This window comes from Nannobrachium achirus (assembly GCF_963921795.1).
Source record: "Nannobrachium achirus genome assembly, chromosome: 1".
In the NCBI taxonomy this organism is placed as follows: domain Eukaryota; kingdom Metazoa; phylum Chordata; class Actinopteri; order Myctophiformes; family Myctophidae; genus Nannobrachium; species Nannobrachium achirus.
Window position 1 is genome coordinate 26,799,490 of NC_137810.1, and position 16,465 is coordinate 26,815,954.

The window sequence follows — 16,465 nt, forward strand, 5'->3', positions numbered from 1 at the left end:
CAAGTGAGGCAGAGGAGGGAGTGAGACAATAAGGAGACGGTATAGAGGCGCAGGAGCGAGGCAGCGCAGAGAATAACATGACAGGCTACACAGTCAAATCCTGAGTGTTTATTTCAGGTTTTAGAGTGTGCAAATGGCACCTCAATCTTTCAGAGTTTAAATGAACACCAACGATTTCACTGTGTAGCACCTGAGCAGGGAGATGAACAATGACAGCCCGACGCAGGGCAGAACAACAGCGAGAAAGCATGGGGGAGAAAGAGAGATAGAGAGAGAATCTGGAAGTCTCATCACGATTTACGCAAGTTAAGCCACGGTAGCGTGTTCCTCCCGCCTTCCAACACTCCCCACTGCACAGCAAGTGCAAGAGATGAGAGGTGGAGACAGACACATACTGTACAAGAGAGAAAATGGGCCACAGATAACACATCCGCAGGCCATATGTTGTCATTTTCGTCAGGTTTTGCCTGAGCATCAGCTGGTACAGTTGTGCTGCTTGGTGGTGGGCACAGAGGTAAACACCAGCTGGCGCACGTTTGATCTTAATGTTCATACTTATTTGAAACGTATGCTCTTGAAGCGTGTGTACATAACTCATCCCCAGTAGTACATCCTCAGTGTAACCAATCTAATTCTGCTTGTCGGATCATTTTAAAATAGCAGTTTGGCACTTTTATTTTAAATCCCATTATGTATTGTTTTTAATTTAATTGAAATATACAATATGGTAGCTGTGTGTCATGCTGTCAGTCAGAAGCAAGAGCTACTGTAATAAATAATCTTAATATATATGGGCAGTTACAGCTTTTTCAGAACTTTAAATCCCTCCAGTAATGATAGCTTTAATGAAGTGAAGACTTATTCATAGCTCATTTCTTTTCCATCTCTGTGGTTTAGTTCTGTCTGTCAACTCCTCTCTCTCTCTCTCTCTCTCTCTCTCTCTCTCTCCCTCTCCCTCTCCCTCTCCCTCTCCCTCTCCCTCTCTCTCTCTCTATCTGTCACTTCTTGAGCTGGCTCTTTAATAAGGTTCTATTAATCCTCTTTTTAGGGCTAACGTAATTGAATGCCCCCTTCGCTGACTCAGAGTTGTCATCCCTCTCTCTGTGTGTTTTTGTGATGCATGTGTGCTTGATTCTACACGTGATTGTACAGAACATAATATACTAGTAATGATTGCGACCATCAGGTCGCATTTACTACCAAAACCTCCACCGGCTGTCCTTCCGTCAGTCAGTCAGTCCGTCCGTCACACGTCACACTTTTGCCCTGCTCATATCTCCGCAACCGTTGCCCCGATCCATGCCAAATTTTGCACACACACTCCTTGCCTGCCAAACCACAACCTCCACACCCATCAATTCTCACATGGCCCTCTTCTAGCGCCACCATGAGGCAGATTCTTGAAAAACACATTTTTGGATACTGCTCCTCCAATTTTTGCCCTAAAATCACGCAAATCGGTACACAGTATGTCTACACTCATCTGATCAACATGGATATGTCCCATTTAGCGCCACCTTCAGGACGATTTTTTAAAACACATTTTTTGACACTGCTCCTACACATTTTGCCCTAAAATCACGTAAATCGCTACACAGCATGTCTACACTCATGTCATCAAAATGGATCTGTCCCATATAGCGCCACCATCAGAACGATTTTTTTAAACACATTTTTGGACACTGCTCCTACAGATTTTGTCCTAAAATCACGGCAATCGGTACACAGTATGGCTACACTCATCTCATCAACATGGATCTGTCCCATATAGCGCCACCATCAGGCCGATTTTTACAAACACATTTTTGGACACTTCTCCTACACATTTTGGCCTAAAATCTCCCGATTAGGGAGTCTTACTGGTGTTAATGAATCAATCGCTCTTTACTTTCTAAGCTTGTGATAGCACAAATTGGAAGAGAGTTTTGTGTGTGTGTGTGTGTGTGTGTGTGTGTGTGTGTGTGTGTGTGTGTGTGTGTGTGTGTGTGTGTGTGTGTGTGTGTGTGTGTGTGTGTGTGTGTGTGTGTGTGTGTGTGTGCGTGCGTGCGTGCGTGCGTGCGTGCGTGCGTGCGTGCGTGCGTGCGTGCGTGCGTGCGTGCGTGCGTGCGTGCGTGCGTGCGTGCGTGCGTGCGTGCGTGCGTGCGTGCGTGCGCGCGCGCTGGAGAGAGAGAGAGGTAGTAAAGGAATCCCTTTGTGTGTCACTATCTCCACCTTCCTCTCTATATTTGGGTTGCCATGCATGCTAACTACATGCTGTGTCCTCCTGGGAGGAGCCCATCCGTATGCAGGGCCAGCGTTCTGATCGCACTCTCTTAATCTTCCTCACAGGACTTCATTATGGCCCACTGATTACACTGGGGCTAATGGCCGGCCAGACACTAATAGCGGAGGGGTGGGAGATTATTGCCTCAGTTGCACACCAACCTGTCGGGGTGAGAGGTGAAGGGGAGTAGTAGAGTTAAACTGAAATATAAGAGAGGGGAAATATAAGTGTATGCAGTTTGTTATTCTCTTAAAGTTTGTTTATTTATTTTGGCTGGGGCTTTTCTGCCTTTTATTGATAGAGTGAAATGGACATGAAACAGATAGAGAGAGAGACAGGGAGAGACATGCAGCAAAGATCGCCATGGCGTGATCGGCATTCGAATCCGCAATGTAGGCCTACTCTCAAGCTGCATTAGAGCCTACACTGCCTATGCCTAGGGCACCCCCATTATTCCAATGTCTGAGAGATCACTAGGTAGAATTGCAATTGTCCACTTTATAAAAAAAAATTCTATTGCATTTATATGTCGCATTCATAGCCTTTTCACCACTGTGATGACAAGTGCTTTACAATGTACAGTATGCCTTACAGTAGCCCATGCACACCGAAGGTAAGGCACAAAGCAGCTTGTGTCTTGAACAGCGACATGTTGATGCAATGCCAGGAGGAGCTGGGATCAAACCGGGAAACTCCCAACTCCCAGATGGCCACACCTGAGCCTCTGCCTCATTGTATCCAGATTGCATCCTGATGTGATTTCATACTCTCTATGCCCCTGATCTGAATATGGCTCTTCCTTATTCATTATTAGTCCTTTTCGCAGCTGGACCAGGTTCAAATCACATCCGAGGCACATTGCTGCGTTTCATCACCTCTCTCTATCTCTACTGACTTTCGTGTGTCTCACACTTACTATCAGGAATAAAGCAGAAATGTAGAAAAATTACTGTAACATTTTTGAACGGTGCTCCTGGAAGAAGTTTGTTGTACGCCCAAGATCACATTAGCTTCGCGGGACGCTTAATGAAACTAGAAAATATTGTTCCTTCGAAACAATTGTGGGCTCGCTTTAAGCCAAAAAACAATGGTATAATATATATAATAATATAATAAAGTGGCCAAGCCAGGAAAAAGTATGAAAGGAAAAAAGGAGGAAAAGCAAGAGAAGTGGGAAAAGAAATCAAAGAAAAACTAGAAGCAGTGTTCTTCCGAGAACAGGTCTCCGGCAGGTCAGGTAGGTTTTTTTGGCCTCCTGGTGGCGCTATAATAGGCCAATGTGAAAAGGGTGCCACGTGTTCTTGGGCCTTTCATGGCAATCGTGAAAGGCCCAAGAATTCGATTTTTACTGTTTTTCATAGAATTCTAAATGGTGGGAGATCCAAAGGTCAGAGGTCAAAAGTCAGAGTGTCAAAATGGTTCGGCATGAGGAGAGACATATGTGTGTCCAGTTTTCATGGCTGTATGTCAAACAGAGCTTGAGCTATACCTGTTCAAAGTTTGCACTTTCAAAGGCTTCCTACAGCACCACCCTTTGGCCAATCTCAAAGAAAAGTAATAGCACTAGTCTCCACAGTAAGCTGAACACATTAAAGTTTGAATGGTGTTTTTCGGTGTAAGTATGTAGGTAGATAGGGGCCAAAGTTCTGAGGGGAACTTGATATGACTGATAAATAAATAAATAAATAATGAGGATAACATACGTGTGCTCGCTTTCAGCGAGCCCACACTTAACTAGCACTGCTCACTTCACACTAGGTGTGATTCTTTTTATTTTAGGCAAGATGGACGGACAGTGTCATAGGACTTTACTGTAATTGTGTCTTTTTGTTTCCCTCTCTCTCTTTCTCTTAGCGGGAAGTGAGCACTACCTCCTGGGTAATAACATCACAGTAGCAGTTTTGGGCATCGTCATCCCTATTGGTGAGTATTCTAGCTGTGGAGCTGTGTCAGCCAAGTGCCTTGTGCTGTGCTGTTAAGACTGCCTGCCTGCTTCTTCCTCCCTGCTTCTGTTGTTCTGCTTCAATCCTACCTTCCTGCACATCTGTGTGTGTATGAGTCCCCAGAATGTAGCCTTTGCAAGCCTGTGTGTGTGTGTGTGTGTGTGTGTGTGTGTGTGTGTGTGTGTGTGTGTGTGTGTGTGTGTGTGTGTGTGTGTGTGTGTGTGTGTGTGTGTGTGTGTGTGTGTGTGTGTGTGTGTGTGTGTGTGTGACATTATTATTATTCATTATTAATCGCATTAAACATTTGTTTTGGAAGAGAGACCCTTCCCTCTGTAAAATAGCGAGGTCAACCAATACGTTGATCGGTCCAACTACAATACTCTACTTTTATATGAATAGACATAGCTGCCAGCTTAATGTGTAAATGACCTTGAGATGGCTGCATATGGGTCTAATTGAGATCACAATACTTTTATCGTTTGATTAAGTCATTGAAGCTTTGGAAGAATTGTGCAGTGGCTTCATGCAGTGGCTTCGTTTCATAATTGAGATCAGCTTATATTAACCCCCTCCCTCTGAGACTATTAACCCTTTCTGTCCTGTCCCCTATGCCATTCATTCATTCCAACTATAAATCCTCTATTCAGCTTTCAACATCAATTACAGCCACAGGTCCACATGGGCCGGATTTCTGACTCTCAGTTGCATCTGCACTTACACTGTCCCACACCCACCCACAGCTCTGCAAGGGGGATTCTACCATTGTTGTTTGCAGCCAAAGTCAAGTGATTATGCAGCTATGCTGTAATTGGACTGAATCACTGAAATTGTCTAAATGAGACAAATAGCTGATTTTCACTAGCAGAGCATTAACAGAGGGACAATGGGAGGACTGGGGTTTCCGGCCCAGCCACGTAGGGGCCTCTATTGGCTGTCCAACAAAAGAGCAATTAGATGGGGCTTCCGCAAGGGACACTGGCTTTTCCATCGGTATGGGAACACACAAACACATGCCCCAATCACACTCTCCACTGCTCTCACTCTCACGCCTATTCTGTTCTCCATCACGCACAGGCATGCTCTGTTCTCTCTCTCTCCGTATTATGCTTACACACACACACACACACACACACACACACAGGGCACGTGGCAGCCAGACAGTCATGCTGATATGCTAATGAAGCAGCAATGAGGCGGCCATTGTAAAAGGCCCCAGACAGAGACACCATATCTCCCCCTTCAATCCTGCTCTCCCCTCCCTTCTCCCCCTCACTCCTCTCCTTGTGAAAAATGATGTTCACAAGCCAAACTCCAAACAGGGTTTTGTTGGATAACGTGGGAGGCATAAAGCAATATTGTCCTTCTTAAAATTAAAGCCAGGTCAGGTCCACCGCCAGGTCCAACATCTGTGCTTCCAGACTTCCTGTGTGTGTGTGTGTGTGTGTGTGTGTGTGTGTGTGTGTGTGTGTGTGTGTGTGTGTGTGTGTGTGTGTGTGTGTGTGTGTGTGTGAGAGTGAGTCTGTGTCTGTGTGTGCGCAAAAAGCATGCAATGAGTGTGTCGTGGAGGTGTCAGTGTGTGTTTGGATGTATGTTTATCTGCATGGACACTTCATTGTGTCAACTGTATACGTGCATTCATATTAGTTGTGGTTCATTTTCTGCATGTTGGTCTGAGAGGAAACGTGTGTATGTCTGTGTACTTGCGCGTGTGTCTATGCATCTTTGCGTGCGTGCATGCATGTGTGTGTGCGTGCGTGCGTGGAAAAGCTGTGTGTGCGTGCAATGACAGCACCGCTCCGTGTCCCCTGGGCTGTGTTAACGCTCCCGCCGTGTGTTGTTGTTGTGTGTGTGTTAAACACATGCAGTCCCTATCCTTGCCACAGTGGTCATCGGCCTGCTCTGCACCGGAGGCTACCTGGTGTGGCGGAACTGGCGCCGCAAGAACACCAAGAGCATGAACTTCGACAACCCTGTGTACCGCAAGACCACGGAGGACGACGACGACGAGATCCACATCGGACGCCAGGGCGAGAACGTCGGCCACGTCTACCCCGCCGTGAGTGGCAGCCACACGCCCTTCATCGCGCTCCCCCTCGGGGGCGGGATCACAGACACCAACTCCCACTGGTACTCAGGGGCGCCCATGCTCTCCAGCGGAAAATGAGAGGCGGCGGGGGAGGAGCGGAGGAAAGCGTATACAGCGGTTGGGTCATTAGCGGATAAAAAAGGGTGTCTGGGGGACGGGTTTGGAAAAGCCCTGGTGCCATACTACATGTAGGCCTGTCGACAAAACGGAAGCACAGGCTCACACAAGCATACACATAACGCCTCGTTTATACTCGCGTTCACACTGCGGCGCCGCTTGCCTGAAAAGATCTGTTCTTTTCGGCAAGCGACGCCGAAGTACGGCGAATTATGAATGGAGTTGAACGCGCATCTTTCATGATTGCATTCATTATTCCAGTCATCGAACACAGGCATGTACACATGAGCCCTTCACCAACGCACCAGCGATGTCTCCACCCCATTCACACATATATTGTATATTGTTTTAGCACAATCCATCACCAACCTGCCATTCCATGTTTGTACAGTCGTTTTATTATGTTAACGGGAGACACAACTGTACTCTTTGAAAGGCCTCGCGTACAAACACAACTGGTGTGTGGACAAAGATTAATTTTGGTGGTCTCAGTCGAGGGAATTCATCTTTGTCCCCTATGTAAGCCATTGTAGAAATTCCAACTTTTCACTGCGAGGTCATTGCACTACAAGTGCTAGCTGCACTGATTGCCTTGTTAGAAAGTAGAGTTAAGAGTTTGCCTTTGAGTTTTGGTTTGTTTTTTTGGGGGGGATTTTGTCAGCCAGGCGTCACAATGACTGGTGTGGCAGTAAATCACTATTTCAACACAAGTTTTGCATTTCAATATTCTTACTCAGTTCTACTTTAGCTAGCCTACTTACAATAAGTCCTATTTTACACTTCATTGTATGACGATTTAGCAAGAGAGTAGCCCATCCACAAGCTCATAACACATGACCCTGCAACACATTATGAGCTGGTATATCTGCTAATATTATTATTATTATTTCTTTTACAAATGAGAACACCCTAAAATATGTCCGGCAGGTTTAAAATGATTAAAACAATGTAGAAAAAGAAGGAAAGGATTTTTCAGGCTAAATGCAGCAAAAATAGTGCATATGGTGGGGAATGCTGCTCTTTAAAATCCTCAGTATTAATGGAGAGTGAAATAATGTTACACTCTCTGAGTTTAATTAACACTGAGGATTTTACTGTGCTTGCAGCGTAACTAAGGCGATGTTAAAAGTGAGTGGCCTTGGAGAAACGGGGACCTGGGTGTTTTAGCTTTATGGTAAAAGATAGCACAGGATGGGCCTTACTGGACACCCGATCCCCAAGTTATCCTCCCATAGATTGGGATGAAATCAGCAGCACATCATCCCATAGCTATGGCCGGTTTGGGCCCAAACGGCCCAGCTAGTTGGGGCGTTGGGTCCTTTATTAGCCTTTCCTAACGCTGATAGAACGTGCCATTTGGGGCAGATCATCCTTCCTTATGGGCGATATGGTCACGTGACCGAAAATGTCATCATTTTGGCGGTGGTTCGAATCTACTATTTTCTGAAATGATTTCCCCCCCCCCTTTTTTAATCCCAAAAGCTTTCCTGTGACATTTTCGTGCCAATGTCTTTATTAGTATCAATACAAATCCAACCCAAATGTTTTCTAACCACAAATGTGACGTGGTTATTGCACCACCCCACGGCCGTGGGCCACGGGATCAATAAAGGAATCTACCGTATCTAAATATCAGTCAGTCAATTCTGTACAACACAGCTTTTTAATATACTTTCTTTTTTTTAATTATTATCGTTTTCGTACTTGTCAGCCTGTATTATGACATTCCTACTCAAGTTTTCAGGGCACGGATAGTGTAGTGGTTAGTGTTGCCGGCTCTAAGAACACTTGCTTCTTGCTAAATGCAAATGGTGAAACAGGTTCGAATCTGGGAGGGGACGCTGTATTCTCTTGGACTTATTAAAGACTCTCAACGTCTTTTTGTGGCATGTGATTTACTGCTAAGAGATTTTAGGATAGTATTTATTTATTTGAACGTCATATGTGCGGTCAATTCACCTATTTAACGTTTCGCCCTGACGTTGTTGAAAATAAAAGCTCATCAGGTTTTATTTTGATATTTTTCAAGCTTTTATTTTCCTAAAATATTAACCCAAGCAAGAAGGTGATCCGGTGTCAGTAGTGAATACTGCATCCGCCTCCTCACCCCATTATTAAGGTCCCCATCAAGAAAAGAAGTAGTTTGTTTCCGTTTCCGCTCTTGACGTTATGGATTCTTTTTCTTTTTTTTTTCTTGTTTTGTTTCGTTCAGTCATGGGCAGCGTCATGGATGGATTTATGAACAATATCTGCACATAGACATAGCGAGTCCATACAGGTAAGATACAATATCAATATCTTTACATCTGCGTTTAAAACATAGAGCCTCGCAGCGGAGCTTTTGTTGTTGTATTGTATTGGTGTAGAGTTCTGTATTTGCGACATTAGCTAAGCTAGGCTAACACAACAAAACATCGGACCCCCAGTCCCCAGGGACCCCTTAGCTGAGAGAGATGAAGCAGGGACCCCTTAGCTGAGAGAGAGATGAGGACCCCTTATCTGAGACAGATGAAGCAGGGACCCCCCTAGCTGAGAGAGATGAAGCAGGGACCCCTTAGCTGAGAGAGAGATGAATCAGGGACCCCCCTAGCTGAGAGAGAGATGAAGCAGGGACCCCTTAGCTGAGATGGAGATAAAGCAGGGACCCCTTATCTGAGAGAATTGAAGCAGGGACCCCTTTAGCTGAGAGAGATGAAGCAGGGACCCCCTAGTTGAGAGAGAGATGAAGCACGGACCCCCTAGTTGAGAGAGGTGAAGCAGGGACCCCTTTAGCTGAGAGAGATGAAGCAGGGACCCCCTAGTTGAGAGTAGGGTTGTTCGATTAATCGATTTTTAATCGTAACCCGGTTTTTTTCCTTTGGAAGATTTAAAAAAATGGAAATCGTAAAATCGATTTTCACTTTAATTAGGGAAATTCTTACTCATTGGAGCCTTGCACGCGCAAAAAGTACACAGCCCCGTCCTCCTAAAGCAGGACGACAAGGTCCGACACCAAATTAATACTACTTTCTATCTGATGTGTAATTTCTTTGATGCGCGTTTAGCGCACGTCAGACTGAGCAGAGTTCACCACCGCACTCACGCACTGCGCTCACTCGCGATGGTTCAAGCAGCAAACAGAACAAAACGCTGCTGAGCTGGTAAACTTACTTACTTGTTGTAGTTTGAAAGAAGCTTATTAATTCTGTGTTACCCACCTACTGACTGTAGACTACTCCTACTGTCCCTGTCACTGTGTTAATTTGCGTCGGGAAGCGAAGCGCTTCGCCTCCGTTTACAATCAGTCAACATCTCCGTGCATGAGTGGTGCAGGGCAGGGGCGTAGCCAGGAATTACATTTTGGTAGGCGAAATGCCTACCAAAATGCCTCACCAGCCTCCAAGAGCTGGCTTGTTTTGGCTGTTTTGTCACTCACTATTGATAATGAAACACTAAGGACGCTAAGTTGTATGTGATTGTTGCACAACTAAAGTTATTATTATTAATACCCTTATTGTTTTATTGCATTTTGCTATTTGGCTATATAAAAAAAATCAAAAAATGAAACAATAATGAAAAAAAAAATCATTTCCTTGCATTTTTTAAATGAAAACAAAATAGTTGAAACAATGTATTATTCTTTTAACAAAAAATCGAAATCGAAATCGAAAATCGGGATTTCAGAGAAAATAATCGAGATTTTATTTTTTGGCCATATCGAACAACCCTAGTTGAGAGAGAGATTAAGCAGGGACCCCCTGGTTGAGAGAGGTGAAGCAGGGACCCCTTTAGCTGAGAGAGATGAAGCAGGGACCCCCTAGTTGAGAGAGGTGAAGCAGGGACCCCTAGCTGAGAGACAGATTAAGCAGGGACCCCTTATCTCTCTCTCAGCTAAGGGGTCCGTGTTTGGGGTCCCTTAGCTCAGCGGTCCTCAAACTGTGGGTCGGGACCTCCAGGGGGGTCGCCAGATGACTAACCTAATTTCTCTCAACAGTAAACAAAGCAACATAAAGTGTAAGTGTATAGCAGGTATTTGCACATTTCTAAATTGACAATTTAAGGACTTTGTAATACTTTTTAAAATGACAAATCAAATGTTGGCCAAATTGTCAACTACATACAGTATTAGAGGCAGAAATTGTGAAAATATATTTGTGAGCATGTAGATCTGCTATTTTCACAATAGAGCCATGTTATACAACATGCCTCAACTCTTAGTGCTCATCAGGGTGGGGGGCGGGGGGGGGGGGGGGGGGGGGGGTATATCAACCACTTGAATCCTAGCGTCCATATTCTAAGAACTTTAGCTACAAATAGCGGATCTACAAGCTCACAACACCTCACAGTGAGCTTGTAGATCGGCTATTTTTGGCAAAGAGGTTTGGTGTAGAGGGGAAAAGAGCAGACTAAGTACGATATATATGATAGATAGCTTTATTGTCATTCAACATATACATGAAATGCATAAATGAACGAAATTTCGTTTCACTGGCTCCTAGTTAAAAGAAGTTAAAAATACTAAAAACTAGAAAACAGCACTTAATCAATAAAAACACAAGTCAAATTCATGGATATATGTCCCACAGGATTCTTAAGTATTATATGGAGAAAGGTCAGGGGATGTGCACTTTTTAACTCTCTCTCAACTAAGGGGTCCTTGGCCTGAAAACATTGATCACAGAATTCACAGTAAACCGTGTTATTTTGCCATGCATCAATCCTCCAAAATGAGATAATTGTGACGATTAGCTCCAATAGTTGCGATCTGAACTGTACTACCGTGAAGCTGTACCTTTTTCGATGCAAACTTTTAATAGAGTCTTCAATCAATCAATCAATGAGGTGAAGTGGCTAGCTTCTAGATCTGCTCATTTCAAATAGCAAAGAGGTTAAATGCTATAGGGCTAATTCTTTGGTGGAGATGTACATACATACAGCACATAACGCTGCACGCTAATTCAAACTGTGTTCAGAGCGACCATGTGACATACTGTATAATACATGATCACTTCGGGGTGTGTCAGAGGATCTTTAAAGAAAATGTTCAATCATAAACATTAATGAATCCTTTGTATTGCAGATGGACAGAAGATTGCCGTCAGACTGTCGCCATGATTGGTCAGAAGATCAAACTGAAGGTGGAAGACTTCAACACCTCCACTACGGCAGCTAACCCAACCCCTGGAGTACCATCAAATACTCCAGTTTGAGGATCCCATCTGGTCATCAATGCCAAAGGGGCATCTGAGGAGAAGTGTACTTGGTAGAGCACTGCATGGCAGGAAAGCGGTTCTACGAGAGACAAATTGAAGAAATTGACAAATGCCTCCTGCCAGACTGTCTGCATTCAATGACATGTAGACAGGACAAAGGGTTATGCACAGTCACTCCCTGGTGACTCTGACGCGACCGCAGTTTTCACAGGGACCCTGAGCACAACGCTGGGGGCCGATGGGCAAGGAGGGTCGCCGCAGACGGGCTGTGTTGTTGGAGGCGAACGAACCTTTGCAACGGAAATAGTGTCAATAGTGTAATATGTACACGTTAGGAAGCATATTTGGAAAAGTAAACGTATATCGTGTATTTTAAGAATAGCTTTTTATGCTACTCGGCTTTCCATTTTGCAAAAATGCCTAGATGAGGAACCCGCCCCTGATATAAAATTATGAGAGGCCCTCTTTCCGATTTCGTAAGAGACTCGTCGCCAAATGCACGATATTTAAAAGGTATTTGGATGATAGGATGTTAGGATGATAACCCCTTCTTCCCACTACTAGACTAATATGGATTAATATTGTCTGTGTTATTGTTTACAACCACAATTATTCAGGTGTGGCAAGATCGCGGTTCCACTAGCCTTTTCAGAAGTTAATTTAATGTTTTCCATTTAATGATTTACTTATGCCGTGATGCACGCAACTGTTTTCCCAGGTTTTAAGGACTTATTTTAGTTGTTTCTCATAAGCGCGCATCCGTTGCAGAGGTCCTTTCTCCTCCAACAACACAGCCCGTCTGCGGCGACCCTCCTTGCCCATCGTTCCTGGGAAAACCGTGGTCGTCACTCTAGCACCAGTTCAGACTATGGGGAGGAGGAGGCAGTGACACAGACACCTATTGATTACTCACCACATGGATATAATGTTTTTGTTGTATTCATGACCCAATAATTCAATTATAACAAGGGCGAGTCATTTTTGGGGTGAACGACTCCTTTAAGTATACTTTCTTAGTTCCAAGATGAAGCACGGCCAGAGCCAGAGTTCATCAATATATCCGTAAACCGGACACATTTTGTCTGTGAGTACACAGACAAATGTGTCTAGATTTTCTTTTTCACCCACCATTTATAATTTTCTTATTTTGATCATAAGACCCAATTGCAATTACTGAATGTCAAGTCTCCAGGTTTTCTTCAGAAGATGTTTGACACTTATTTACTATGACACTATGGCATATTAGTGCAAGGACCACCATAACACTGAGTGTGTACAAAATGGTGAAATGGTTTTGTTGGGCGTCTATGCGAACCCAATTGGCCTGTGTTCCAGGGAGGGAAACTGGGCGGGGAGGGTGATGTTGGTCATTGCATGTACTCCGGACCTACAGGCTTACAAAAGAGCTGGTTTGATGGGCTGAACAAATACTGTAGCATTCGATTACATAAACATGTAAATGTATGAATGGGTTTCAAATGTAGCCCCACACCTGCCTGCCCTACAAAGGCAGAGTGCAGTAACTACGTTTTCGGACACACCGACTTATTTGTGTCGCCCAAAGGTCAAATTAGCCTTCATGATATTGGGGGATGAGCAATTAGCTCAAGAACAGATATACAATCAGTGTAATATCACTTAAATGCCTTTATCTCATTTGGCTGATCAGCTGTAACACTTTTAAACCCATTTTTTGGTGAAATTCAGGAACGTAGTTACTGCACTCTGCCTTTGTAGGGAGACGAGCCATGTTGAGAACTGACATTCGTTTCACAAATTGAAACACCTCTGTAGGTCCTCAACAACTATGTTTGAAAGCCATGAATAAGTTACAACAGTCAAAATGGGTCAAAACAATTGTATATGGCATCTAATGGTTACAACTTGTGAGTGTTTTTGTATTACCTTAATCCCAGCATACTAGTCTTTGCTGAATTGCTGTACAGTTGCAATGCACGTAGCATCCTTTCAAGAAGCATTTGTATGAATGTTATGAGACCGTTAATACTGTATGTGTGTTACTACTCATTTTGGGTTCTTGCAATAAACCAAATACCTGTTAACTCTTCTCCTTAATCCTTATTTCCACTTCTTTTATCAATGCTAAACAATGTCCGTTAACTGAAAACATTAAGAAGCTTTAAGCATTATACATTTCAATGCAATATTTTACAGCTGATGAAATTGACTGACTGTTGATTAGAGGTTCAAGATGCAGTGCTGTACATTTTCCATGTCAATGTCATAAAAGTAAGTACTTTATTCTATTTCTGGTTCCACTACATGAGGAACATAGTTTAGTACTCCACTACAATTACTTGACAGCTTTAGTTACTTTGAAGATCTGGGTTATTGAAACAGACATACTTTAACTGATATGACGTAACTGAGGTGATGACATGAGAATGTGGACTAGCCAACACCATCTACTCCGTCCTATTCCGCATTAGGGTTTGCAGATCTGCATTGCTGCTTGCCCCGTTGTTAATTCAGTGTTTCAACGTAGGTGATCACCCTATTCCCCTATAGATGTGGTCCTCCCTGTGCCATTTGTAGAATTCCCATGTCGATGATATAGGTGTAAGTGTAATAGTGTAATAGATGTAATGGTGTAAATGGGTGTATAGTGTAACAGTGTAATAGTGTGTTATGACCCCCCTCTAGGCCAGTGGTTCTCAACCTGTGTGTCAGGACCCCCAGGGGGGTCCCCACATTATTTTGGGGGGTCCCCAAAGGATTAACTTAATGTGCAACATTGTTTTCTCACTCAACAGTAAACAAACCAACATAAAGATTATGTGAATCGACGGTATCTGTACATTTCTAAAGTGACAATTTAAGGACTTTTTAATTCCTCTAAAATGACAAATTAAAATTGGCCAAATTGTCAAACATTAGAGGCAGAAATTGTGAAAATAGCTGATCTACATGCTCACAACGCCTTGCGTTGTGAGGCGGTGTGAGCACGTAGATCGGCTATTTTCACAATAGAACCATTTCATACAAAATGTAATGCCTCAACTCCTAGTGCTCGTCAGGGTGTGTGTGTGTGTGTGTGTGTGTGTGTGTGTGTGTGTGGGGGGGGGGGGGGGTCCCCAGTTAAAATATAATTATTTGGGGGGTCACGGCCTGAAAAGGTTGAGAACCACTGCTCTAGGCCACTAAGGGTGAGCTTCAAGTGGTATTTGAGATGTGCCACAAGTGTCATTTCCACTGTTCCACTGATTAGAAATGTTATACTAAATATGCTATAGTACTTGTTGAGGACTCCTAGACCGAAAAGAGATAGAGAGATAGGTTGATGAAAACAAGCCTAATACACATCCTATTACTATTACACACCAAATGAATGTGTCCCATTTTGAGGAGTGCTTGAGGATCGAGATCTCAAGGCCATAGGTCACAGGTCATATTTGAAAGTGGAGCTCTCTGTGTGACAGCTAACTGTCACTGCTGTGTTTAAATATGGCCCTAGTCGCTGGCCCTAGTTGATGTCTCAATCCTAGACAGTGTGTCCAGGAATTCAATTGGCCAGTGTGGTATGTGTGTGCTGTGCACATCTGTGTGTGGGGAACTCTACTGCAGAGCGTCTCTCCTGTTTGGGGCCTTTTGACGTCTGGGATCACTTGTTCCTTCTCCCGCTTGTCTGCTCCTAATGCCTGTGGAGTTATTTGGGCCATAGTTTTGGATAATCAATCACACACTTGGGCATAATCACAAAACAGTACAGTTTAGTTATACAAGTTCAACTAAAAGGATTTAAAACCAAGAAAGTGCAATGGCTTGTTCTCAACGTCACTGGATTGTGTACTGTAGGTCAGTGAGGTAGTAGATGCGTCAACTAAAACAAATATAATCTTGAGCTATAAAGTATAAATAAGTATTAAGTTGTTTACAATGGATTGTCTTGGTGTACAGTCTATAGGTGATATAGGTGTATAGGTGTAGGGTGGTGTTATAGAGGTGTTATAGAGGTTATCACCCTATTGACAAGACCAGTGGTTTTCAGAGACCAAGAGACACATGTACAGTTCCTAGTCGCACATAACATTTCTAATCACAGTGGAACAGTGGAAATGACATGTTGTGGCACATCTCAAATGCCACTTTTGAAGCTCACCCTTAGTGGCCTAGAGGGGGGTCATAACACACTATTACACTGTTACACTATACACCCATTTACACCATTACATCTATTACACTATTACACTTACACCTATATCATCGACATGGGAATTCTACAAATGGCACAGGGAGGACCACATCTATAGGGGAATAGGGTGATCACCTACGTTGAAACACTGAATTAACAACGGGGCAAGCAGCAATGCAGATCTGCAAACCCTAATGCGGAATAGGACGGAGTAGATGGTGTTGGCTAGTCCACATTCTCATGTCATCACCTCAGTTACGTCATATCAGTTAAAGTATGTCTGTTTCAATAACCCAGATCTTCAAAGTAACTAAAGCTGTCAAGTAATTGTAGTGGAGTACTAAACTATGTTCCTCATGTAGTGGAACCAGAAATAGAATAAAGTACTTACTTTTATGACATTGACATGGAAAATGTACAGCACTGCATCTTGAACCTCTAATCAACAGTCAGTCAATTTCATCAGCTGTAAAATATTGCATTGAAATGTATAATGCTTAAAGCTTCTTAATGTTTTCAGTTAACGGACATTGTTTAGCATTGATAAAAGAAGTGGAAATAAGGATTAAGGAGAAGAGTTAACAGGTATTTGGTTTATTGCAAGAACCCAAAATGAGTAGTAACACACATACAGTATTAACGGTCTCATAACATTCATACAAATGCTTCTTGAAAGGATGCTACGTGCATTGCAACTGTACAGCAATTCAG

The 16,465-nt window shown here is 43.5% G+C and overlaps 1 protein-coding gene across 1 annotated transcript in view; it reads left to right on the plus strand.

The window, feature by feature from the left end:
* Positions 1-6,370, plus strand: part of lrp8 (low density lipoprotein receptor-related protein 8, apolipoprotein e receptor) — a gene marked incomplete at both ends in the record, with an annotated part of 260,613 nt that extends 254,243 nt beyond the window's left edge. The window contains 2 exons of the mRNA XM_080727866.1: positions 4,118-4,186; positions 6,072-6,370. Coding sequence (XP_080583992.1) covers positions 4,118-4,186; positions 6,072-6,370 — 368 coding nt within the window. The remainder of the gene's footprint in view (positions 1-4,117; positions 4,187-6,071) is intronic.
* Positions 6,371-16,465: the final 10,095 nt, after the last annotated feature.